Source organism: Entelurus aequoreus, linkage group LG23, assembly GCF_033978785.1.
Source record: "Entelurus aequoreus isolate RoL-2023_Sb linkage group LG23, RoL_Eaeq_v1.1, whole genome shotgun sequence".
NCBI lineage: Eukaryota > Metazoa > Chordata > Actinopteri > Syngnathiformes > Syngnathidae > Entelurus > Entelurus aequoreus.
Window position 1 is genome coordinate 8,534,803 of NC_084753.1, and position 20,143 is coordinate 8,554,945.

The window sequence follows — 20,143 nt, forward strand, 5'->3', positions numbered from 1 at the left end:
GCAAATGCAATAACTTAGCCAGTCGGTCCAACAAACGAGGTGTTTGTCCATTAGAGACAGGGAAGGTACTGTCCAGTGTTAGTATTTGGCTGGTATGGGCCAGGAACATCAGCAACTTCATTTTGTTTTGCACTAAAATATAAATGAATGAATTTGTTAGTTCCAGTGAAAGGAACTTTGAATGCTCCAGGATACCAAAACATGTTGGACAATTCCATGCTCCCAACCTTGTGGGAACAGTTTGGAGCGGGCCCCTTCCTCTTCCAACATCACTGTGCACCAGTGCACAAAGCAAGGTACATAAAGACATGGATGACAGAGTCTGGTGTGGATGAACTTGACTGGCCTGCACAGAGTCCTGACCTGAACCCCATAGAACACCTTTGGGATGAATTAGAACGGAGACTGAGAGCCAGGCCTTCTCCACCAACATCAGTGTGTGACCTCACCAATGCGCTTTTGGAAGAATGGTGGAAAATTGCTATAAACACACTCCGCAACCTTGTGGACAGCCTTCCCAGAAGAGTTGAAGCTGTAATAGCTGCAAAAGGTCATATTGAACCCTATGGGTTAGGAATGGGATGGCACTTCAAGTTCATATGTGAGTCAAGGCAGGTGGCCAAATACTTTTGGCAATATAGCGTATATCGGGGCGGATGCAGGTCCGAAGCAAAGAAAGACCAGCAGGGGATTTCTTTCGAAGTAAGTAGAGAAACTATCACGCAAATTTCCGATAGCTAACATAAGCATTATCGTTTTGATTTGAGCATCAAAAGTCACTTACTAGTCCAGCAGGAACAGAGTCAATGCAGCATTGGTCTGGAATTCATGCCAGCGAGTGAAAGCCAGGGCAACGTTGATCCTGACTGCCCTTTTAAGCTACGTTTTTCTTTGTTTGTCTCCTCAGACAAAACTTTTCATTTCTTTGGTCGTTTTGGTGCTTCGGCCATGACAGCAGTAATTGCACGTAGGCGTTCTTGTTTTTGTTTTCTGGCGGCACACAGGCGTTGGCGTCGACTTCCGTGCCAGTAAAAGCCATACAGACCCCTCAGGCCATGACAGAGGTGTCATTCAACTAGTTGTAAGTCCACGTATCGTCCCAAAAGTTATGAAAATATTTGAGAAAGGTTGAAAAGTTACTTAGCGCTGTTTTAAATTCAACTTTGATTAAAAAGTATCAAAATTGCTTGACATAAAAACAAAATGAAAACATTTTGTAAGGAGGTAGGCGTACCCTAGCGACATGCAGTGAGATGCATGCTGGGAAAAGCAGCATTTTCATTGGAGGTGTACCTAATGTTGTGAATCTACGGTCTATGAAGTTTATTTGACAAAAATAGCGGTTTAAACAGAGATTGTTTTGAAAGGATAAACGTGTGTACTTTTGGAAGGGGCGGGGGGGTGGAGAGATTATTTTTCAATCTTAAAGTTTGAAATTCTTAACTTAATCTAGACTCCAAAATTGAATTTCTTTTTGCTGCCGCAGTTTGGAGTGCAACAGTCTGGTCACCACACCCTCCATCATCGTGAGGAGCAGACTTGACCGCTAAGAAGACTCCAATGGGAATCTTTCTGAATAAACAATCTGCCTTTCAAGTTGAAGTGATGTTAAATTAAACCCCCACGACCTTGAAAGGGACAAGCAGTATGAAAATGGGATGGGAATGGCGGGGTTGAACACGGAAGTATTTCGGGCTCATCAAGGAGCTACGCGAAGGCACTACGGTTGATGCGGAGTAGAGGGTGGAGGACTCGGCCGCATTTCGGGGAGGTACCACGTAGTACCTCACCTAACTGCGTTGACGCCACATTCATAATATCAACATTATAGTGGGTGTGGAAAGTATTCAGACCCCTTTAAGTTGTTCACTCTGTTTCATTGCAGCCATTTGCTAAAATCAAAATAAATCATTTCAGTTCTCACTAAAGTACACTAAGCACCGCATCTTGATAGAGAAAACCAGGCACTGCTCATCACCCGCACAATATATTCCAACAGTGAACAAGGTGGTGACATGGCAGCATCATGCTATGGGGTTGCTTTTCAGCTGCAGGAAAAGGGTGACTGGTTGCAATTAAAGGAAAGATGAATGCTGCCAAGTACAGAGATATCCTGGAAGACAAACCTCTTCCAGAGTGCAGACTGGGCCCAAGGTTCTCCTTTTAACAAGACCCGAAGCAGACAGATAAAATAACAAAGGAGTGGCTTCAGGACAACTCTTGTCACCATTCTTGACTGGCCCAGCCAGAGCCTTGACCTAAACCCAATTGAGCATCCTGGCTGTCCACAAATGTTCAATGTCCAACCTGACAGAAGGATCTGCGAGGAAGAATAGTAGAGGATCCTCAAATCCAGGAGTGAAAAACGTGTTGAATCATTCCCTAGAAGACTCTTGGCTCAATACTGAGCCAGGGGTGTGAATACGTACAGTTTTTATTTATTGATTTTGTAAAAATGTCTACATTTCTGTTTTTTTCTGTCAAGACGGGGTGCTGAGTGTACAAACATGAGAAATCTAATTTATTTTTTTGATTTTAGCAAATGGCTGCAATGAAATAAAGAGTGAAAAATGTAAAGGGGTCTGAATACTTTCCGATCTATTTTATAGCAAGAAAAGAAGGTGATGTTACAGAATGGATATCAGTATCTGACATGGAAAAGAGGAATCAAAAACCATCCCTAATTCAGTCCATTTAAAAAATTGTATTCCCAAGTTTGCTTTTTAACTGAATTTTTGTCATTGGCAGTTGAACAAATAACTGAAACCGATCTCCATCCTCAGGTTGATGCCCATGGAAACATCCTTCTGACCAATCTGACGGGCGACATGGGGGGAGCTGACATCATTGGCACTCTGAACGACCCCCGGGCCCCAATGTTCTCCTACGATAGAGCCACCATACAGTACCGCAAGCCCATGACCAGCCGAGACCTGTATGGACGACCAGCCATTGAGAGGCCGGTGGGCCACAAGAAGGGCCAACTAAGGAGGAGAGCCTCACAACTCAAAGTCAAGATCCCAGACCTTACAGATGTCAATTCCATAGACAAGTGGTCACGTGTTGTTTTCCCCATTGCATTTACCTTTTTCAATCTGGTCTACTGGCTTTACTACGTCCACTAGGTTTGCGATGGGAAGTCTGAGTGGCAGGAATGACACGGGATTCTACTTTGTGCTTATAAAAAGCCTGTTTTGGGGCAAGGAACATGGACTCCTTTAGATTAAATACTATTAATTATGCAGTATTTATGTAAATAATGTATATAATATATATGCTATAATTTATTAAGGATCATACTTTGAATCCAACCGCAACATGCATAGAAACGGAGGTAAGTGTTTTGTGTACAAATAGATGAAAAGGAGCTGTGACCCAGTTATCTGCCATCTGGCTTTGTGCACGTTAACAGAAGACCGCTTTGACTTTCTTTCAGGGTAAAGATGGAAAGAAAAGGAAGTCCAGCGCAAAAACTGCAGGGTAACGTTCATCTCACTGGAAAAATGTTATGTTTACTTGAGGTGCTTTGACTGGCCTGGCAGTCGTTACTAACACTGACTAAGCCATGCTTCTTTTTTTTTACCAGACATACAGTAAGTGTCTACCACCTGACCGGAGATGGTCCAATGTCGTCGATTCTTTATTGTGAAAGGGGGGTCACAACAACAGTTACAGTATATAATGGGTTATACTTTTCTGCCTTCAAGGTACTCAAAGCACTTTCACTATTTCCACATTCACACACTGATGGCCATGCAAGGCCCTAACCACTACCCATCAGGAGCAAAGGTGAAGTGTCTTGCTCAAGGACACAACGGACGTGACGAGGTTGGTAGAAGGTGGGGATTGAACCAGGAACCCTCAGGTTGCTGGCACGGCCACTCGCTCAACCGCGCTACGCCGTCCCCATAATCTATTGCTGTATAGATACAGTATGAAGGGGATTCGTACGGCCCCACCCGTCACCGTTTACATGAATTGGGGAGGCGGGCTTATCCACCAGATGGCAGTAGAGTGTTGAATCCCCTAAAATTCGTTTTGTGGCAAGTCCACAGCGTGGCGCTTTCCATCATTTCAGCAGACTGCATTGCCAAATGATTAACCGCCCGCCTCTTCCTCTCATGCGATATCCACCCAGGAACGAGCCATATGAATCCCTTACCTACTGTATGCTTTTATATGAATGAATGAAGTTTTGGATTGTCATGTCTTTCAGATGTATCGATCCGTTGTGGTGAAGAAGGAGCTGAGCCGGAAGGCAAAGCTCTCAATTTACCGGTCGATCTACGTTCCCATCCTCACCTATGGTCATGAGCTTTGGGTTATGACCGAAAGGACAAGATTACGGGTACAGGCGGCCGAAATGAGTTTCCTCTGCCGGGTGGTGGGGCTCTCCCTTAGAGATAGGGTGAGAAGCTCTGCCATCAGGGGGGAGCTCAAATTAAAGCCGCTGCTCCTCCACATCCAGAGGAGCCAGATGAGGTGGTTTGGGCATCTGGTCAGGATGCCACCCGAACGCCTCCCTAGGGAGGTGTTTAGGGCACGTCCGACCGGTAAGAGGCCACGGGGAAGACCCAGGACATGTTGGTAAGACTATGTCTCCCGGCTGGCCTGGGAACGCCTCAGGATCCCCCGGGAAGAGCTGGACGAAGTGGCTGGGGAGAGGAAAGTCTGGGCTTCTCTGCTTAGGCTGCTGCCCCGGTGACCCAACCTCGGATAAGCGGAAGAAGATGGATGGATGGATGGATGGATGGATGGATAGACGTCTTTCAGACAGACAAGTTGAGCAGCACCGGAACATCATTTAAAAAAGAATAATGACAACTAGACAGCCTAATGTAAAAATATAAAGGTATCAATCAGTGGGACACATAAACTAAGTTCTATCCATCCCACAGTCGTAGTTCGGCTTGTCAGTTGAATGGTGGCTCTCGCCCTTGGACAGAAGCGGTTTTTTTAGTCCGTTTGTGTTGCTTTCCACGGCCAGTGTAGAAGTCAGTGAGAGCAGCATGTTCCTGTTTCTGTTCTTTCGAGGGCAGTTGGTAAACCACACATTGCAGCGGCACATCAGAGTTCTTTCTGTCACTGGCCTGTGGAAGTTAGTGAGCACAGGCGGTCCCTTCTCCTGCTAGGTCTTCCCTAGCCGATGTTCCATGAAAGGTCTGCCCAGGAACCTGATTATTGTCCACTCTCTGTCAGACATCAGTCTGGTACTGGATCGCCTCTCTGTATCATCGGCAAACTTAACGGTGGTGTTAGTGGGGTCTGAGGGGGAACAATCATGGGTGACAATGGAGAAGAGCATTGGGCTCAGGACACATCCCTGTGGTGTGCCTGTGCTGAGATAGAGGGTTGAGGAGATGTATTTGTAGTGGTTTCCTGGTTTAATCCTGGCTGTTTGAGGTCATGTTGAGGTGGCCCTGGGCAAGACACTGAACACGTAACTGCTCCTGATGGGTCGTGGTTAGCACCTTAATGTGAAATGACAATAAAAGCCTACTGTATTCTATTTCCCCATGTGGACGGTTTTTGAGAAAGCCCATTGAATTGCCCAGACTGAGGTCATTTATTGTCTACACTAACTAATGTGGGATGGACTGTACTGAAGACTGAGCTGCAGTCTGCGTGGAATTGGGGAGGGTCATTGGTCAGCAGACAGAACCGGTTCAATGTGGGTTTGACTCGTCTAAGGTGGACCCTGCCTTCTGCCCCAGTGCATCTGGGATAGGTTCCAGCCCCCTTGTGACCCAGAGAGCGGTAGAAAATGGATGGCTGGATGGATAGCAACTTGTTTGTTTGCTATGACATTGAGGTATAGGGCACTTGAAGTGTGTTGGATACTGGAATTAGTAGGGCCCCAGCAAGAGCCCTATTGAAATTGCTGTTTGGGCGCCTTTTTGAGGCCCTTAACATGTACACAAAGTCCCCATATTTTGCAGGCGTGTCAGGAAAGGCGAAAAATGTTACATTTTGAAGGTCTGAAAACGACATTTCTAAATCCCTAGCGCCACCTTTAAAATCAGAACACATTAGCCCCTCCTACCAGTATCACCTATGGACACAACAATGGCAGGAGATGTTTATCATGACGGGAACCACATAAAAGTGTCAGGATCCCATACCTGAAAAGGAACAGGAAGTTGGCCATCTTGGTTTTGTGTCTTCCATTCTTCGGTGGTACTTTAACAGACTTTAACCGAATCAGTAGCGCTTACAATGACAGATACTACACTTATAGGCCATGATAAATAGAGGAATATATTTCTTACGCCATGAGATGTGGGCGTGGTATGGCGCCAAACTTTGCCCCGATGTTTTTGGCCATTTTTTGGCGAAAAAAAGGGGTGGGACTTTAACAAACTCCTAGAGACTTTGACCAAGTGAGTCGTGGGTACAATTACAGATACTACACATGAGGCGATGATAAATTGATCATAATCAAAAATTGGTCCGATACTTTGCCACAAAACACGAAACGTTGATAACTCGGCTCCACAAATCCAGATCTTGATCTTATTTGGTAGAAATGGCGACGATGACACCCTGAAGTGCCCGATGGGTCAGTACCTGTTCCTACCTATGCGTAGTGGGTGGAGCCTAACGACGAAAACTATACCACGCCATCACCAATCTAACTGTCGTTTCTGCACTTTAGGTGATCAGGGACAGATACTAAACTGATGGGTGATGACAAATTAATGTTTTGCAAATGACAGGATGTGGGCGTGGCATGGCACCAAACTTTGATCTAACGGTTCGCCACAAAACACGAAACGTTAATAACTCGGTTTCACGAGTTCAAATCTTGCTATATTTGTATCCTTTGTTTTACCACTCAGATTTAAACCTTTGCCAAAAGTTGCACTCCATTTTCAATATTGGAAAGGTGCTGCTGTGTCTGGTGTCCAAACAATAATAGAGTATTCATTTGGTATTGAAGATATAGTGTGGATATCTGACACATGAAAAAGTGGTATCGGGCCATGGTATCACCCACCATTAGAGTTGTCATACAGTACGTCTGCTACATCAGCTGCAGATTGTCCTGTTTGGTTATTAGTTCAAACTATTTTAAGACTCTTATTTCTTTCATTCACTTTGCATTTAGTGTGTTTATAATAACACAGAACTTAGGAACAATAGTATCTCTTTCCTTAAACTTTTTCAGTCGGAGGCCTGCGAGGACGAACTTTTTCAGTTGCTTGAGCAACTACACTCTTGTTGTTTTCTCACATATTACAATGCATGCAACAACTGTAAATACTGTATGTCTGATGGGATACATTGTGGTCATCTACAGTACAACCGCATATTTATAGTTCCGTTAAGATTGTGCTTATTGCATGCGCAGGTTACTGCTTTTCAACTGTCATTTTTGCTTGATTCCGAAAATCATTACATACACAGAATAAAGGTTAAACTGGAACACTGATATTTTCGCAAAAAAAATAAATAAACAAATGAAAATGTCAATTAAATTTGCACCAAATGTATTCTGGCAGTGTCTTCAGTCTGTACAGCGTCGGTTTCTTCACAAGAAATGCATTTCATCTCATGTTCATGTTGTTTCCTGTGACACGAGTCCTCCACCCCACTCTCCACTTTGTGTAGACCCTCAGGATGCTGGACTTGGGGTGGAACCCTTCTGGTCTTATCTCCGGGTGTCATCCGCCCACACTTATCTAGTTCCAATGACATCCCCATGTCCTTGTTCCAAATACTCGTATGGTGAATCAGGGAGTCGATGTCACTCTCTTCTTGACATACCGCTTGATGGGTACCAATTAGAGATAAATTGTGATTAATTATGAGTTGACTACCGACACAATTGGATTAATCATAATTTATATGTACAGTATGTATACAAACTAACCCCAAAAGCAGTGAAGTTGTCACAGTGTGTAAATGGTAAATAGAAACAGAGACTGAAACTGGCTAAACCTGTTATGAAAACCATTAAGAAGTACACCGCTGAGGCTGTGGGGGAGCTGTGCCCATGTTTGGAGACGACAGACTGGGAGGCAATTGGAGCGGCCACGGACAATCTGGATGAGTATACGGACACTGTGACCTACATACATACAGTTCAATGAGGCGCGCATCATTCCAACGCGCACCAGGGCTTGTTATAACAACGACAAGCCCTGGTTCACACCCAAGCTCCGACAGCTGCGCAAGAAGAAGGAGGCTGCGCGGAGGAGCGGGGACCGGAGTACCTTCAGGGAAGCGAAGTACCACTTCAGCAGGGAAGTGGAGAAAGCTAAATCTGTGTACTCTAACCGTCTACAGGAACAGTTCAGCTCCAATGACTCTGCAGCAACTCCAGCACTTCATTAAAGGACATCAAAGGACTCCAAGAACATCAAAGGACTTCATCAAAGGCCCTCTCCCTCCGAGAGGAGGATGTATGCCAGCAGTTCTTGAAGCTGAACACGTGGAACGCCCCCTGGCCGGATGGTGTCTCCCTCTCCACCCTCAGACACTGCACGGATCAGCTGGCTCCTGTCTACACTGACATTTTTAATACCTCTCTGGAGCTATGCCACGTGCCATCCTGCTTCAAGATCTCCACCATTGTTCCTGTCCCCAAGAAACCACGGATCACAAGACTTAATGGCTACAGGCCGGTGGCGTTGACGTCTGTGGCCATGAAGTCCTTTGAGCGCTTGGTCCTGCCCCACCTCAAGGACATCACCGCCCCCCTCCTGGACCCACTGCAGTTCGCCTACAGAGCCAACAGGTCTGTGGATGATGCAGTGAACCTGGCCCTCCACTTCATCCTGGAGCATCTGGACTCCCCAGGAACCTACGCCAGGATCCTGTTTGTGGACTTCAGCTCTGCCTTCAACACCATCCTCCCTGGACTGCTACGAGACAAGCTCTACCAGCTCAGCGTGCCTGACTCCCTCTGCAGTTGAAGCAATGACTTCCTGACGGACCGAAGACAGCACGTGCGGCTGGGGAAGATTGTCTCGGACAGTCGAACCATGAACATTGGTAATCCTCAGGGCTGTGTACTTTCCCCCTGGCTCTTCTCCCTGTATACAAACTGCTGCACCTCCAGTCACCAGTCAGTAAAACTGCTCAAGTTTGCGGATGACACCACCCTCATCGGGCTCATCTCGGATGGCGATGAGACCGCCTACAGGAGAGAGGTGGACCGGCTGGCGTCCTGGTGCAGCCTCAACAACCTGGAGCTGAACGCCCAGAAAACAGTGGAGATGATCATGGACTTCGGGAAAGTCACAGCCCCACCATCCCCCCTCACCCTGATTGACTCTCCCACCCCCGTCTCCATCGTGGACTCCATCCATTTCTTGGGCACCACCATCACCCAAGACCTCAAGTGGGAGCCGACCATCAGCTCCCTCATCAAGAAGGCCCAGCAGAGGATGTACTTCCTGTGGCAGCTGAGGAAACTTAAGGTGCCGACCGAGATGTTGGTGCAGTTTTACTCAGCCATCATAGAGTCCATCCTGACCTCCTCCATCACCGTGTGGTTCCCCGGCGCCACAGTCCAGGATAAGCATAGACTGCAGCGCATGGTACGTGCTGCTGAGAAGGTTATTGGCTGCAAGCTTCCATCCCTCCAGGACCAGGAGGCGTGTGGGTGGGATCACAGCTGACTCTTCTCACCCTGGACACAAACTATTCTCCCCTCTCCCCTCAGGCAGGAGACTACGCTCCATCCAGACCCACACCTCCCGCCACCTGAACAGTTGTTTCCCCTCGGCCATCAGGCACATGAACAATAACAAGATCTGATAGCTCAGTTACAGCTCATGTTATGACCTATTCTATTCTATGTGTTTCCTAGTTTGTGAACCCGTTCTCAAACAATGGCAATAACACCTCTTCTGATTCTGATTCATCCACCACCTTCCTCAGCACCATCCTTCCCCCTCACGTTCTTCCTTCCTTTGGGTGAAAAACAAAAGTTGTGTCTATCTCTCGCTACAAGCTAATGCTTAATGGTCTGTATGTGCATGTAGCGCTGTGCTATACCTACTATCACACACCACATTCACTCACCGATGGCGAAAGCTTCCATGCGATGCGCTGACCACGACCCCTTAGAGGCAAGGTGGGTGAGGGGTCTTTCCCAAGGACGCCACGGTGAGGACCAGGATGGCGGGAAAAAGGATTCAAACTCAAGTTGCCGGCACTAGCAGATGTTTGGGTGCATCTCATGGTTGTGGTACCACTGTATGGATTTATCTAAGACCACTGGTCTAAGATCACATTCTTGTCAAAGGTAAGCACTTTTGGTCTTGATTTCAAATATACACTTTTCGCAGTGTCTAAAAAAATAAAAGGTTACATTTTATTTTTAATTTTTAAAATTAATACGACACTTATACTTATGATTAATGTTGTCCTGATACCAATATTTTGGTACTGATACTTTTTAGAGGCGGTATAGTACCAAATATGATTCATTAGTATCACGGTACTATTCTAATGCTGGTATACCCTACCCGTGACGAGTGTGAAATTAAGACAATACTGTATACCGAGCAGTGTTGTCCCGATACCAATATTTTGGTACCGGTACTTTTCTAAATAAAGGGGACCACAAAAAATGTCATTATTGTCTTTATTGTAAACAAAATGTTAGTGTACATGAAACATATGTTTATTATTGTCATTTAGTCCTTAAATAAAAGACAACTTGTCTTTTAGTAGTAAGTAAACAAACAAAGACTCCTAATTAGTCTATGCAGTAACATATTGTGTCATTTATACACCTATTATTTTGTACACATTACGAGGGACAAACTGTAAAAATGGAGTAGTAATCTACTTGTTCATTTACTGTTAATATCTGCTTATTTTCTGTTTTAACATGTTCTACCTACACTTCTGTGAAAATGTAATAATCACTTATTCTTCTCTTCTTTGATACTTGACATTAGTTTTGGATGATACCACACATTTAGGTATCAATCTGATACCAAGTAGTTACAGGATCATACATTGGTCATATTCAAAGTCCTCATGTGTCCAGGCACATATATACATTTAAAAAAAGCCGAAAGAAGATGTTGTGATGCCAAAAGATATCAATGTAATCATAGTAGTATCGACTAGATACGCTCCTGTACTTGGTATCATTACAGTGGATGTCAGGTGTAGATCCACCCATGGCATTTGTTTACATTGTGACTGCGGTGAGCTATTGTATCCTCCTACGGTGTGTAGTGAAGCATGTTTAGCTATTCCTCGTCCTCCAGTGATAATGTTACTTCTAATAAACGTACTTTATTTGTCGCCATGGAGACGAAGATTAGTGATTTAGAAGTAGCTAAAACACTGCAGACTGGGGCACGACATAAGCCGCTACACCTCTTCCTGAGGGTGTTTCAGTGTTATAACTTCACCTTTATCTTGACTTTTTACACCAAAATGCGTCCATTCTCCCTTTTCTGTCTACACACTGTGTCTGCTTGTAAGTACTCTGTGTGTGTGCGCTGCCCAACATGCTCCTCTGCTCATAAAACCAGCGATGTCACCACGTGATGACGACGGGGGAGCAGGTGACCGGTACTTTTTAGAGGCGGTATAGTACGGAATATGATTCATTAGTATCATGGTACTATACTAGTACTGGTATACCGTACAACCCTAATACTGGGTCAAGTAGTGTGTGATAAAAAGATGAAACTGCCACGAAAACTAATGAAGAAAACATTTTTTATTTCTTTTAAAACACAATTTTCCTCTACATGGTTAAAAAAAATGTTTATATTAAAAACAATAGTGAGAGAGACAGGAAGTGCACAGTAGCTACATGGCTAAACAAACATTGTTTCATGGCATGTTGATGTTGCCACGCTGTGAAGAGGATCAGTACTGTACAACGTTGTCGTTGTTTGTCAACTGTAGCACCACCTGTGAAGAACATACAGGTCCCAAGGGATTTTAGTCCGTGTAAGAGTCTAGTCCCTAACTGAGCAACAATGGCTAATCTACAGCCGGGCTACAAAGTATTCACTTCACTTTTGTGCCATGTTGTTATGTTACGGTCTTATTCCAAAATGAAATACATTCATTTTTGTCCTTAAAATTCTACACACAACACCGCATAATGACAAAGTGATTTTTTTTTAATTTGAATTAAGCACATTTTTTTTAAATACCAAAGAAATCACAAGTAAATTGCTATTCACAGCATTTGCTTGATACTTTTGTCACGTCTTTTTCAACCCGATGCCACAAGCAAAGAACAAACGTAGTATTTACAACATTGTGGGAAACGACCAGAGACACGTCAGTTTGTAGAAGTGTTAATAAAACAAGCTTTAGCTGACAGACTGAACAACTGACCACGACAATGTGACGTATAAACCCCGTTTCCATATGAGTTGGGAAATGGTGTTAGATGTAAATATAAACGGAATACAATGATTTGCAAATCCTTTTCAAGCCATATTCAGTTGAATATGCTACAAAGACAACATATTTGATGTTCAAACTCATAAACTTTATTTTTTTTGCAAATAATAATTAACTTAGAATTTCATGGCTGCAACACGTGCCAAAGTAGTTGGGAAAGGGCATGTTCACCACTGTGTTACATGGCCTTTCCTTTTAACAACACTCAGTAAAGGTTTGGGAAGTGAGGAGACACATTTTTGAAGTGGAATTCTTTCCCATTCTTGCTTGATGTACAGCTTAAGTTGTTCAACAGTCTCCCTTCTCATATTTTAGGCTTCATAATGCACCACACATTTTCAATGTCTGGACTACAGGCAGGCCAGTCTAGTACCCGCACTCTTTTACTATGAAGCCACATTGATTGGCATTGTCTTGCTGAAATAAGCAGGGGCGTCCATGGTAACGTTGCTTGGATGGCAACATATGTTGCTCCAAAAGCTGTATGTACCTTTCAGCATTAATGGTGCCTTCACAGATGTGTAAGTTACCCATGTCTTGACCACTAATACACCCCCATACCATCACACATGCTGCCTTCTACACTTTCACCCTAGAACAATCCGGATGGTTCTTTTCCTCTTTGGTCCGGAGGACACGACGTCCACAGTTTCCAAAAACAATTTGAAATGTGGACTCGTCAGACCACAGAACACTTTTCCACTTTGTATCAGTCCATCTTAGATGAGCTCAGGCCCAGCGAAGCCGACGGCGTTTCTGGGTGTTGTTGATAAACGGTTTTCGCTTTGCAAGGTAGAGTTTTAACTTGCACTTACAGATGTAGCGACCAACTGTAGTTACTGACAGTGGGTTTCTGAAGTGTTCCTGAGCCCATGTGGTGATATCCTTTACACACTGATGTGGCTTGTTGATGCAGTACAGCCTGAGGGATGGAAGGTCACGGGCTTAGCTGCTTACGTGCAGTGATTTCTCCACATTCTCTCAACCCTTTGATGATATTACGGAGCGTAGATGGTGAAATCCCTAAATTCCTTGAAATAGCTGCTTGAGAAAGGTTTTTCTTAAACTGTTCAACAATTTGCTCAGGCATTTGTTGACAAAGTGGTGACCCTCGCCCCGTCCTTGTTTGTGAATGACTGAGCATTTCATGGAATCTACTTTTATACCCAATCATGGCACCCACCTGTTCCCAATTAGCCTGCACACCTGTGGGATGTTCCAAATAAGTCTTTGATGAGCATTCCTCAACTTTCTCACTCTTTTTTGCCACTTGTGCCAGCTTTTTTGAAACATGTTGCAGGCATCAAATTCCAAATGAGCTAATATTTGCAACAAAAAATAACAAAGTTTTTGAGTTTGAACATGAAATATGTTGTCTTTGTAGTCTTTTCAACTGAATATGGGTTGAAAAGTATTTGCAAATCATTGTATTCCGTTTATATTTACATCTAATACCATTTCCCAACTCATATGGAAACGGGGTTTGTATAAACGACACAACATGGAATATTAAGAGTATGTGAACCACTCCTACCTTCTTGACTTACCTGGCGACCTTCCTACGGTTTTGTAATCCATCGCAAATATCAAGCAGCTCAAATGCGTCAAACACGAGGAAGTGCGCCGAGTTTAAATGTTGTCATTTTGAATTGTGTGTGACACTTTTACAATGTTTTGTACCACATTTATTAACTTCCTGTGAGGCTTTTTGATGAATCACACCATGGGTGGGAAAGGCTGTGTAAACATGACTTATATATTTAACATATGCACCACCACATCACAACGGTGTGTGAACATGACTTGTATATTTAACATATGCACCACCACATCACAACGGTGTGTGAACATGACTTATATATTTAACTTATGCACCACCACATCACAATGGTGTGTAAACATGACTTATATATTTAACATATGCACCACCACATCACAACGGTGTGTGAACATGACTTATATATTTAACTTATGCACCACCACATCACAATGGTGTGTGAACATGACTTATATATTTAACTTATGCACCACCACATCACAATGGTGTGTGAACATGACTTATATATTTAACTTATGCACCACCACATCACAATGGTGTGTGAACATGACTTATATATTTAACTTATGCACCACCACATCACAACGGTGTGTGAACATGACTTATATATTTAACTTATGCACCACCACATCACAATGGTGTGTGAACATGACTTATATATTTAACTTATGCACCACCACATCACAATGGTGTGTGAACATGACTTATATATTTAACTTACGCACCACCACATCACAATGGTGTGTGAACATGACTTATATATTTAACTTACGCACCACCACATCGCAACGGTGTGTGAACATGACTTATATATTTAACTTATGCACCACCACATCACAATGGTGTGTGAACATGACTTATATATTTAACTTATGCACCACCACATCACAATGGTGTGTGAACATGACTTATATATTTAACTTATGCACCACCACATCACAACGGTGTGTGAACATGACTTATATATTTAACTTATGCACCACCACATCACAATGGTGTGTGAACATGACTTGTATATTTAACTTATGCACCACCACATCACAATGGTGTGTGAACATGACTTATATATTTAACTTACGCACCACCACATCACAATGGTGTGTGAACATGACTTATATATTTAACTTACGCACCACCACATCGCAACGGTGTGTGAACATGACTTATATATTTAACTTATGCACCACCACATCACAATGGTGTGTGAACATGACTTATATATTTAACTTATGCACCACCACATCACAATGGTGTGTGAACATGACTTATATATTTAACTTATGCACCACCACATCACAACGGTGTGTGAACATGACTTATATATTTAACTTATGCACCACCACATCACAATGGTGTGTGAACATGACTTATATATTTCACTTATGCACCACCACATCACAATGGTGTGTGAACATGACTTATATATTTCACTTATGCACCACCACATCACAATGGTGTGTGAACATGACTTATATATTTAACTTATGCACCACCACATCACAATGGTGTGTGAAAATGACTTATATATTTAACTTATGCACCACCACATCACAATGGTGTGTGAACATGACTTATACATTTAACTTATGCACCACCACATCACAATGGTGTGTGAACATGACTTATATATTTAACTTATGCACCACCACATCACAACGGTGTGTGAACATGACTTATATATTTAACATATGCACCACCACATCACAATGGTGTGTGGACATGACTTATATATTTAACTTATGCACCACCACATCACAATGGTGTGTGAACATGACTTATATATTTAACTTATGCACCACCACATCACAACGGTGTGTGAAAATGACTTATATATTTAACTTATGCACCACCACATCACAATGGTGTGTGAACATGACTTATACATTTAACTTATGCACCACCACATCACAATGGTGTGTGAACATGACTTATATATTTAACTTATGCACCACCACATCACAACGGTGTGTGAACATGACTTATATATTTAACATATGCACCACCACATCACAATGGTGTGTGGACATGACTTATATATTTAACTTATGCACCACCACATCACAATGGTGTGTGAACATGACTTATATATTTCACTTATGCACCACCACATCACAATGGTGTGTGAACATGAGTTATATGTGTAACTTATGCACCACCACATCACAATGGTGTCATGTCATGGTGGAACACTAACAATTCTCAAGCACACCAACAGGTGGCAGCATGTATTCATTAGTTCTAGTTTAATGTCGGTAAACTCTGGTGGGCTGGAGATGTATATACCCGTGTGTGTGTTTACATATTATATTGATACAATGGACATATAATTAATAATGATCATAATTGAGTATTAAGAGTATGCAAAAGTTCAATCAATCAGAAATAGCAAGCAGCTAAAACTCAAACATTGATAAGTGTGGAGAGAGTTTTCCCATCATGCTTTGCAATGGATTAAAATTGGTGTAATTTAGATTTTTTTATGGTGATGGGACTTTTCTTTCTCATAATATCTACAAAGTTCAGCTGGTTAAAATCATGTTTTCTGCACCATGACTAGGAAAGGTTGTTTGGTTTGGGTCATATAAGTGCACACTCTGCCATTGTCAAGCAAGCACACAAGCTGTTAGTTTCTCACATTGGCCACAAGATGGTGACAATATGCCACCTGTCAGACCCTTGGGTAAATAAACGTAATATGGACACACCCCACCTGGCCAGGTTGCTGATTGAAATGGAACTCTAGCGGGCCAGGGTTTAAGTCATAGTGGACAAAAATAATGACATACGGTCATGGCCAAAAATATTGGCACCCTTGCATTTCTGTCAGATAATGCAGCACTTCTCCCAGAAAATTGTTGAAATTAAAAATGCTTCAGTATTCACATGTTTATTTCTTTTGTTTGCATTGGAACAACACAAAAAAAACAAAAAGCCAAATCTGATATTATTTTACACAGAACTCCAAAAATGGAGTGGACAAAATGATTGGCACCCTCAACTTAATATTTGGTAGCACACCCTTGGGAAAAAAGAAGTGACTTCCTGTAAGCATCAATGAGTTTCTTCCACCTTTCTACTGGAACTTTGGACCACTCTTCTTTTGCAAACTGCTTCAGCTCTCTCAGATTTGAAGTTCTCCCAACTGCTGTTTTTAGATCTCTCCACAGATGTTCTACAGGATTTAGATCTGGACTCATTGATGGCCACTGCACACCTTTGTCTTAAAACCTTTTTGAAGTATGCTGGAATGGCGTGACCTCTGATGGAGACCCAGCTTTCTGACACTACATGATGGTCCTCAGATGTCATGAAGCCATGCAAACAGTCAAGGCATCAGTGAACCTCCACCATGTTTGACTGTAGGGACGGTGTTCTTTTCTTTGAAGTTGTTTTCTGCAAACACTTGAGTCTCATCCGTTCACAGGAACTTCTCCCAGAAGAATTTTGGCTTGCTCAGGTGAGTTCTTGTCTTGCTTTTTAAAGTCTGTGTCAGTAGCGGGGTCCTCCTGGATCTTCTACCATAGCATCCCTTTTCATTGAGATGATAGTGCCACTGTTGTACCCTGTGTCTGCAGGTCAGCTTGAGTTTGTTGGAAGTGGATCCAGGTTCTTTATCCACAATTCTAACAATACTTCCTTGCAGTCTTCCATCAATTGTTCTCTTCCGTCCTCGTCCAGGCAGGTTAGCTCCAGTGCCATGAACTTTAAACTTATTGATGACATAGTAGACACAGGAACATTTACATCTCTGGAGATGGACTTGTAGCCTTGAGATTGTCCGTGCTTTTCTCGGATCTTCTGAGAGTTCTTTGCTCTTCTTTCTTTTCTCCGTGCTCGGTGTGGTACGCACAACACAAAGGTTGAGTCCACTTTTCTCCATTTGAAGTGGCTGCCAGTGGGATTTCTATATTGCCAGCACCCGTTACTAGCTACAGGTGAGTTTCATTACAAATTAAACATGCTTAGACTAGGTTTGACCATTTTGAAAAGGTGCCAATTATTTTTTGGAGTTCTGTGTAAAATAATATCAGATTTGGCTTTTTGGTGGGGCTTTTTGTGTTGTTCCAATGCAAACAAAAGAAATAAACATGTGACTACCAAAGCATTTGTCATTTCAACCATTTTCTGGTAGAAGTGCTGCATTATCTGACAGAAATGCAGGGCTGCATGTATTTGTGGTCATGACTAATTCCGTTCATAAGACATTCAAGGCGTAACCGTAAATGTCTGCAAAAGGTACCTGAACAGGTACGTCCAGAGAGTTGACGTCTACCTTATTAGCAGCCTCTAATGCACTGATGAGTGTGTTCAGCTCCTCTTTGTTGGTCTCCACTGTGACCGGCTTGAAGACTCCGTCTTCCCTTACGTCCAGACTGAGACTGAGCAGAGGAGTCTGAAGAGAGGAGATCTTGTCACTGGACAGCGCCATCTGGAGGCAGGGACAAAGAATGCAAGCAGAGGTTTGACATGGGGCACATCACATGACATCAGGAAGTAAATATCAGTGTCAAATGTGTTCATGTTCACATCTTTCCAGTAGACCACTGGAACTTCAGGACTACAGGAGCATTTGTTATATACAAAAAAGGGCTACATTTGTGTGCACTATTTATTGTGTGCTTGAGACAGGAGCTAACTCTCAAAACACATTTTTTAATTGGTAGAAAAATGCAAAAAAAACCTAAAATAGATATCTGAATTTCTACCAGCTAGATTGTGTGAGCCGTGTTGTTGATGGAGACTTCTATGTTTGCAATACCGCTCCTTTCTTTGCCCGCATTTTTGGATCTGATGGAAATTTTACAATTCCATTTTACAATTTCTTTAACGATTTGGTTCTTTCATCTATTCTCACAATCGACAAACAGGTCAATTAGCATGGACTTAGCTTAGTTAAGAAGCAACATGGACCTACAAAGCCAACAATGAGGTCTTAGGAGGACCACAGTAGATATGGCATATGTACGGGACTCAAACTCAGGTCAAACAATCTCCAGTGCCCTCCAAAAGTATTGGAACAGTGAGGCCAATTCCTTTATGTTTGTTGTAGACGAAGATGAATATGAGACAAGAGATCCAACAGTTCCAGGTATTTACATCTGGATCTGATCTACAACTTAGAAGATAGCATTAATTGTAATGGAACACAACATTTTTAGGTGAGCAAAAGTATTGGAACATACAAAGTTAAAGTAGATGAAAGTGAATAAGACTTAATATTTAGTTGCAAATCCTTTGCTTTCAATAAGTGCATCAAGCCTGTGAGACATTGATGACATCACCAAACTGTTGCATTCTTCTTTTGTGATGCTTTTCCAGGCTTTCACCACAGCCTCTTTCACTTGTTGTTGGTTTTGAGGGGTTACTCCCTTCAGTCAGCAGGTCACATGCATGCTCTACTGGCTTTAAGTCTGGACACTGACTTGGCCAGTCTAAAACCTGCCACTTCTTGCCCCTGATCAACTCCTTTCTTCTTATCTTGCTGCATGACGAAGGATCTCCCAATCAGTTTTCTTGCATCTTTCTCTAAATGAGCAGACAAAATGTTTCTGAGTTCATGTTGCTGCTGCCATCATGTGTTACATCATCAATGAAGATGAAGAAGCCATGACATGACAGGATGTTTCACAGATGAGCTTGTATGTTTGGGATCATGAGCAGATCCTTTCTTTCTCCAAACATTCGCCTTTCCATCACTTTGGAAGTAGTCCATCTTTGTCTCATCAGTCCATAAAACTTTTTCCCAGAATTGTTGAGGCTCATCTCTGTACCTTTTGGAAAATTCCAGCCTGGCCTTCCTGTTCTTCTTGCTAATGAGTGGTTTGCATCTTCTGGTGTAGGCTCTGTACTTCTGTTCATGAAGTATTCTGTGATACCTTCACTCCTGCCCTCTGGAGGTCGTTGCTGATGTCACTAACAGTTGTTTCTTTATAGCTCTCACAATGTTTCTGTCATCAACTGCTGATGTTTTCCTTGGTCTACGTCTGTTGCTTAGTACACCAGTGGTTTTTTTCATCTTTAGGACATTCTAAATGGTGGTACTGGCTATGGCCAATGTTTGATTGATTGTCCATCTTCTCTCAGATTCACAATTGCTTCTTTTTCACCTGGTTTTCATGTTGGTTCCACCTCTAAAGGCAGTCTGCACAGGCAAAACCTATCCTACCAAAAATAAAGGATATTGGACTC

General features: G+C 42.8%; 2 protein-coding genes across 3 annotated transcripts in view; one reads left to right on the forward strand and one right to left on the reverse strand.

The window, feature by feature from the left end:
* The window catches only part of gabrb1 (gamma-aminobutyric acid type A receptor subunit beta1), a 61,535-nt gene extending 54,042 nt beyond the window's left edge, over positions 1-7,493 (forward strand). Inside the window, exon 9 of the mRNA XM_062034720.1 lies at positions 2,784-7,493. Coding sequence (XP_061890704.1) covers positions 2,784-3,125 — 342 coding nt within the window. The 3' untranslated portion in view covers positions 3,126-7,493. The remainder of the gene's footprint in view (positions 1-2,783) is intronic.
* Positions 1-20,143, reverse strand: part of commd8 (COMM domain containing 8) — a 201,074-nt gene that overhangs the window by 178,363 nt on the left and 2,568 nt on the right. The window contains exons 4-5 of one of the 2 annotated variants that reach the window (XM_062033894.1): positions 18,228-18,383; positions 11,837-11,892 (exon numbers count right to left, since the gene is read on the reverse strand). In XM_062033894.1, coding sequence (XP_061889878.1) covers positions 11,848-11,892; positions 18,228-18,383 — 201 coding nt within the window. In that variant the 3' untranslated portion in view covers positions 11,837-11,847. Of the gene's footprint in view, positions 1-11,677; positions 11,893-18,227; positions 18,384-20,143 lie in introns of those variants that run through there. The other variant, XM_062033893.1, reaches the window with a different exon arrangement.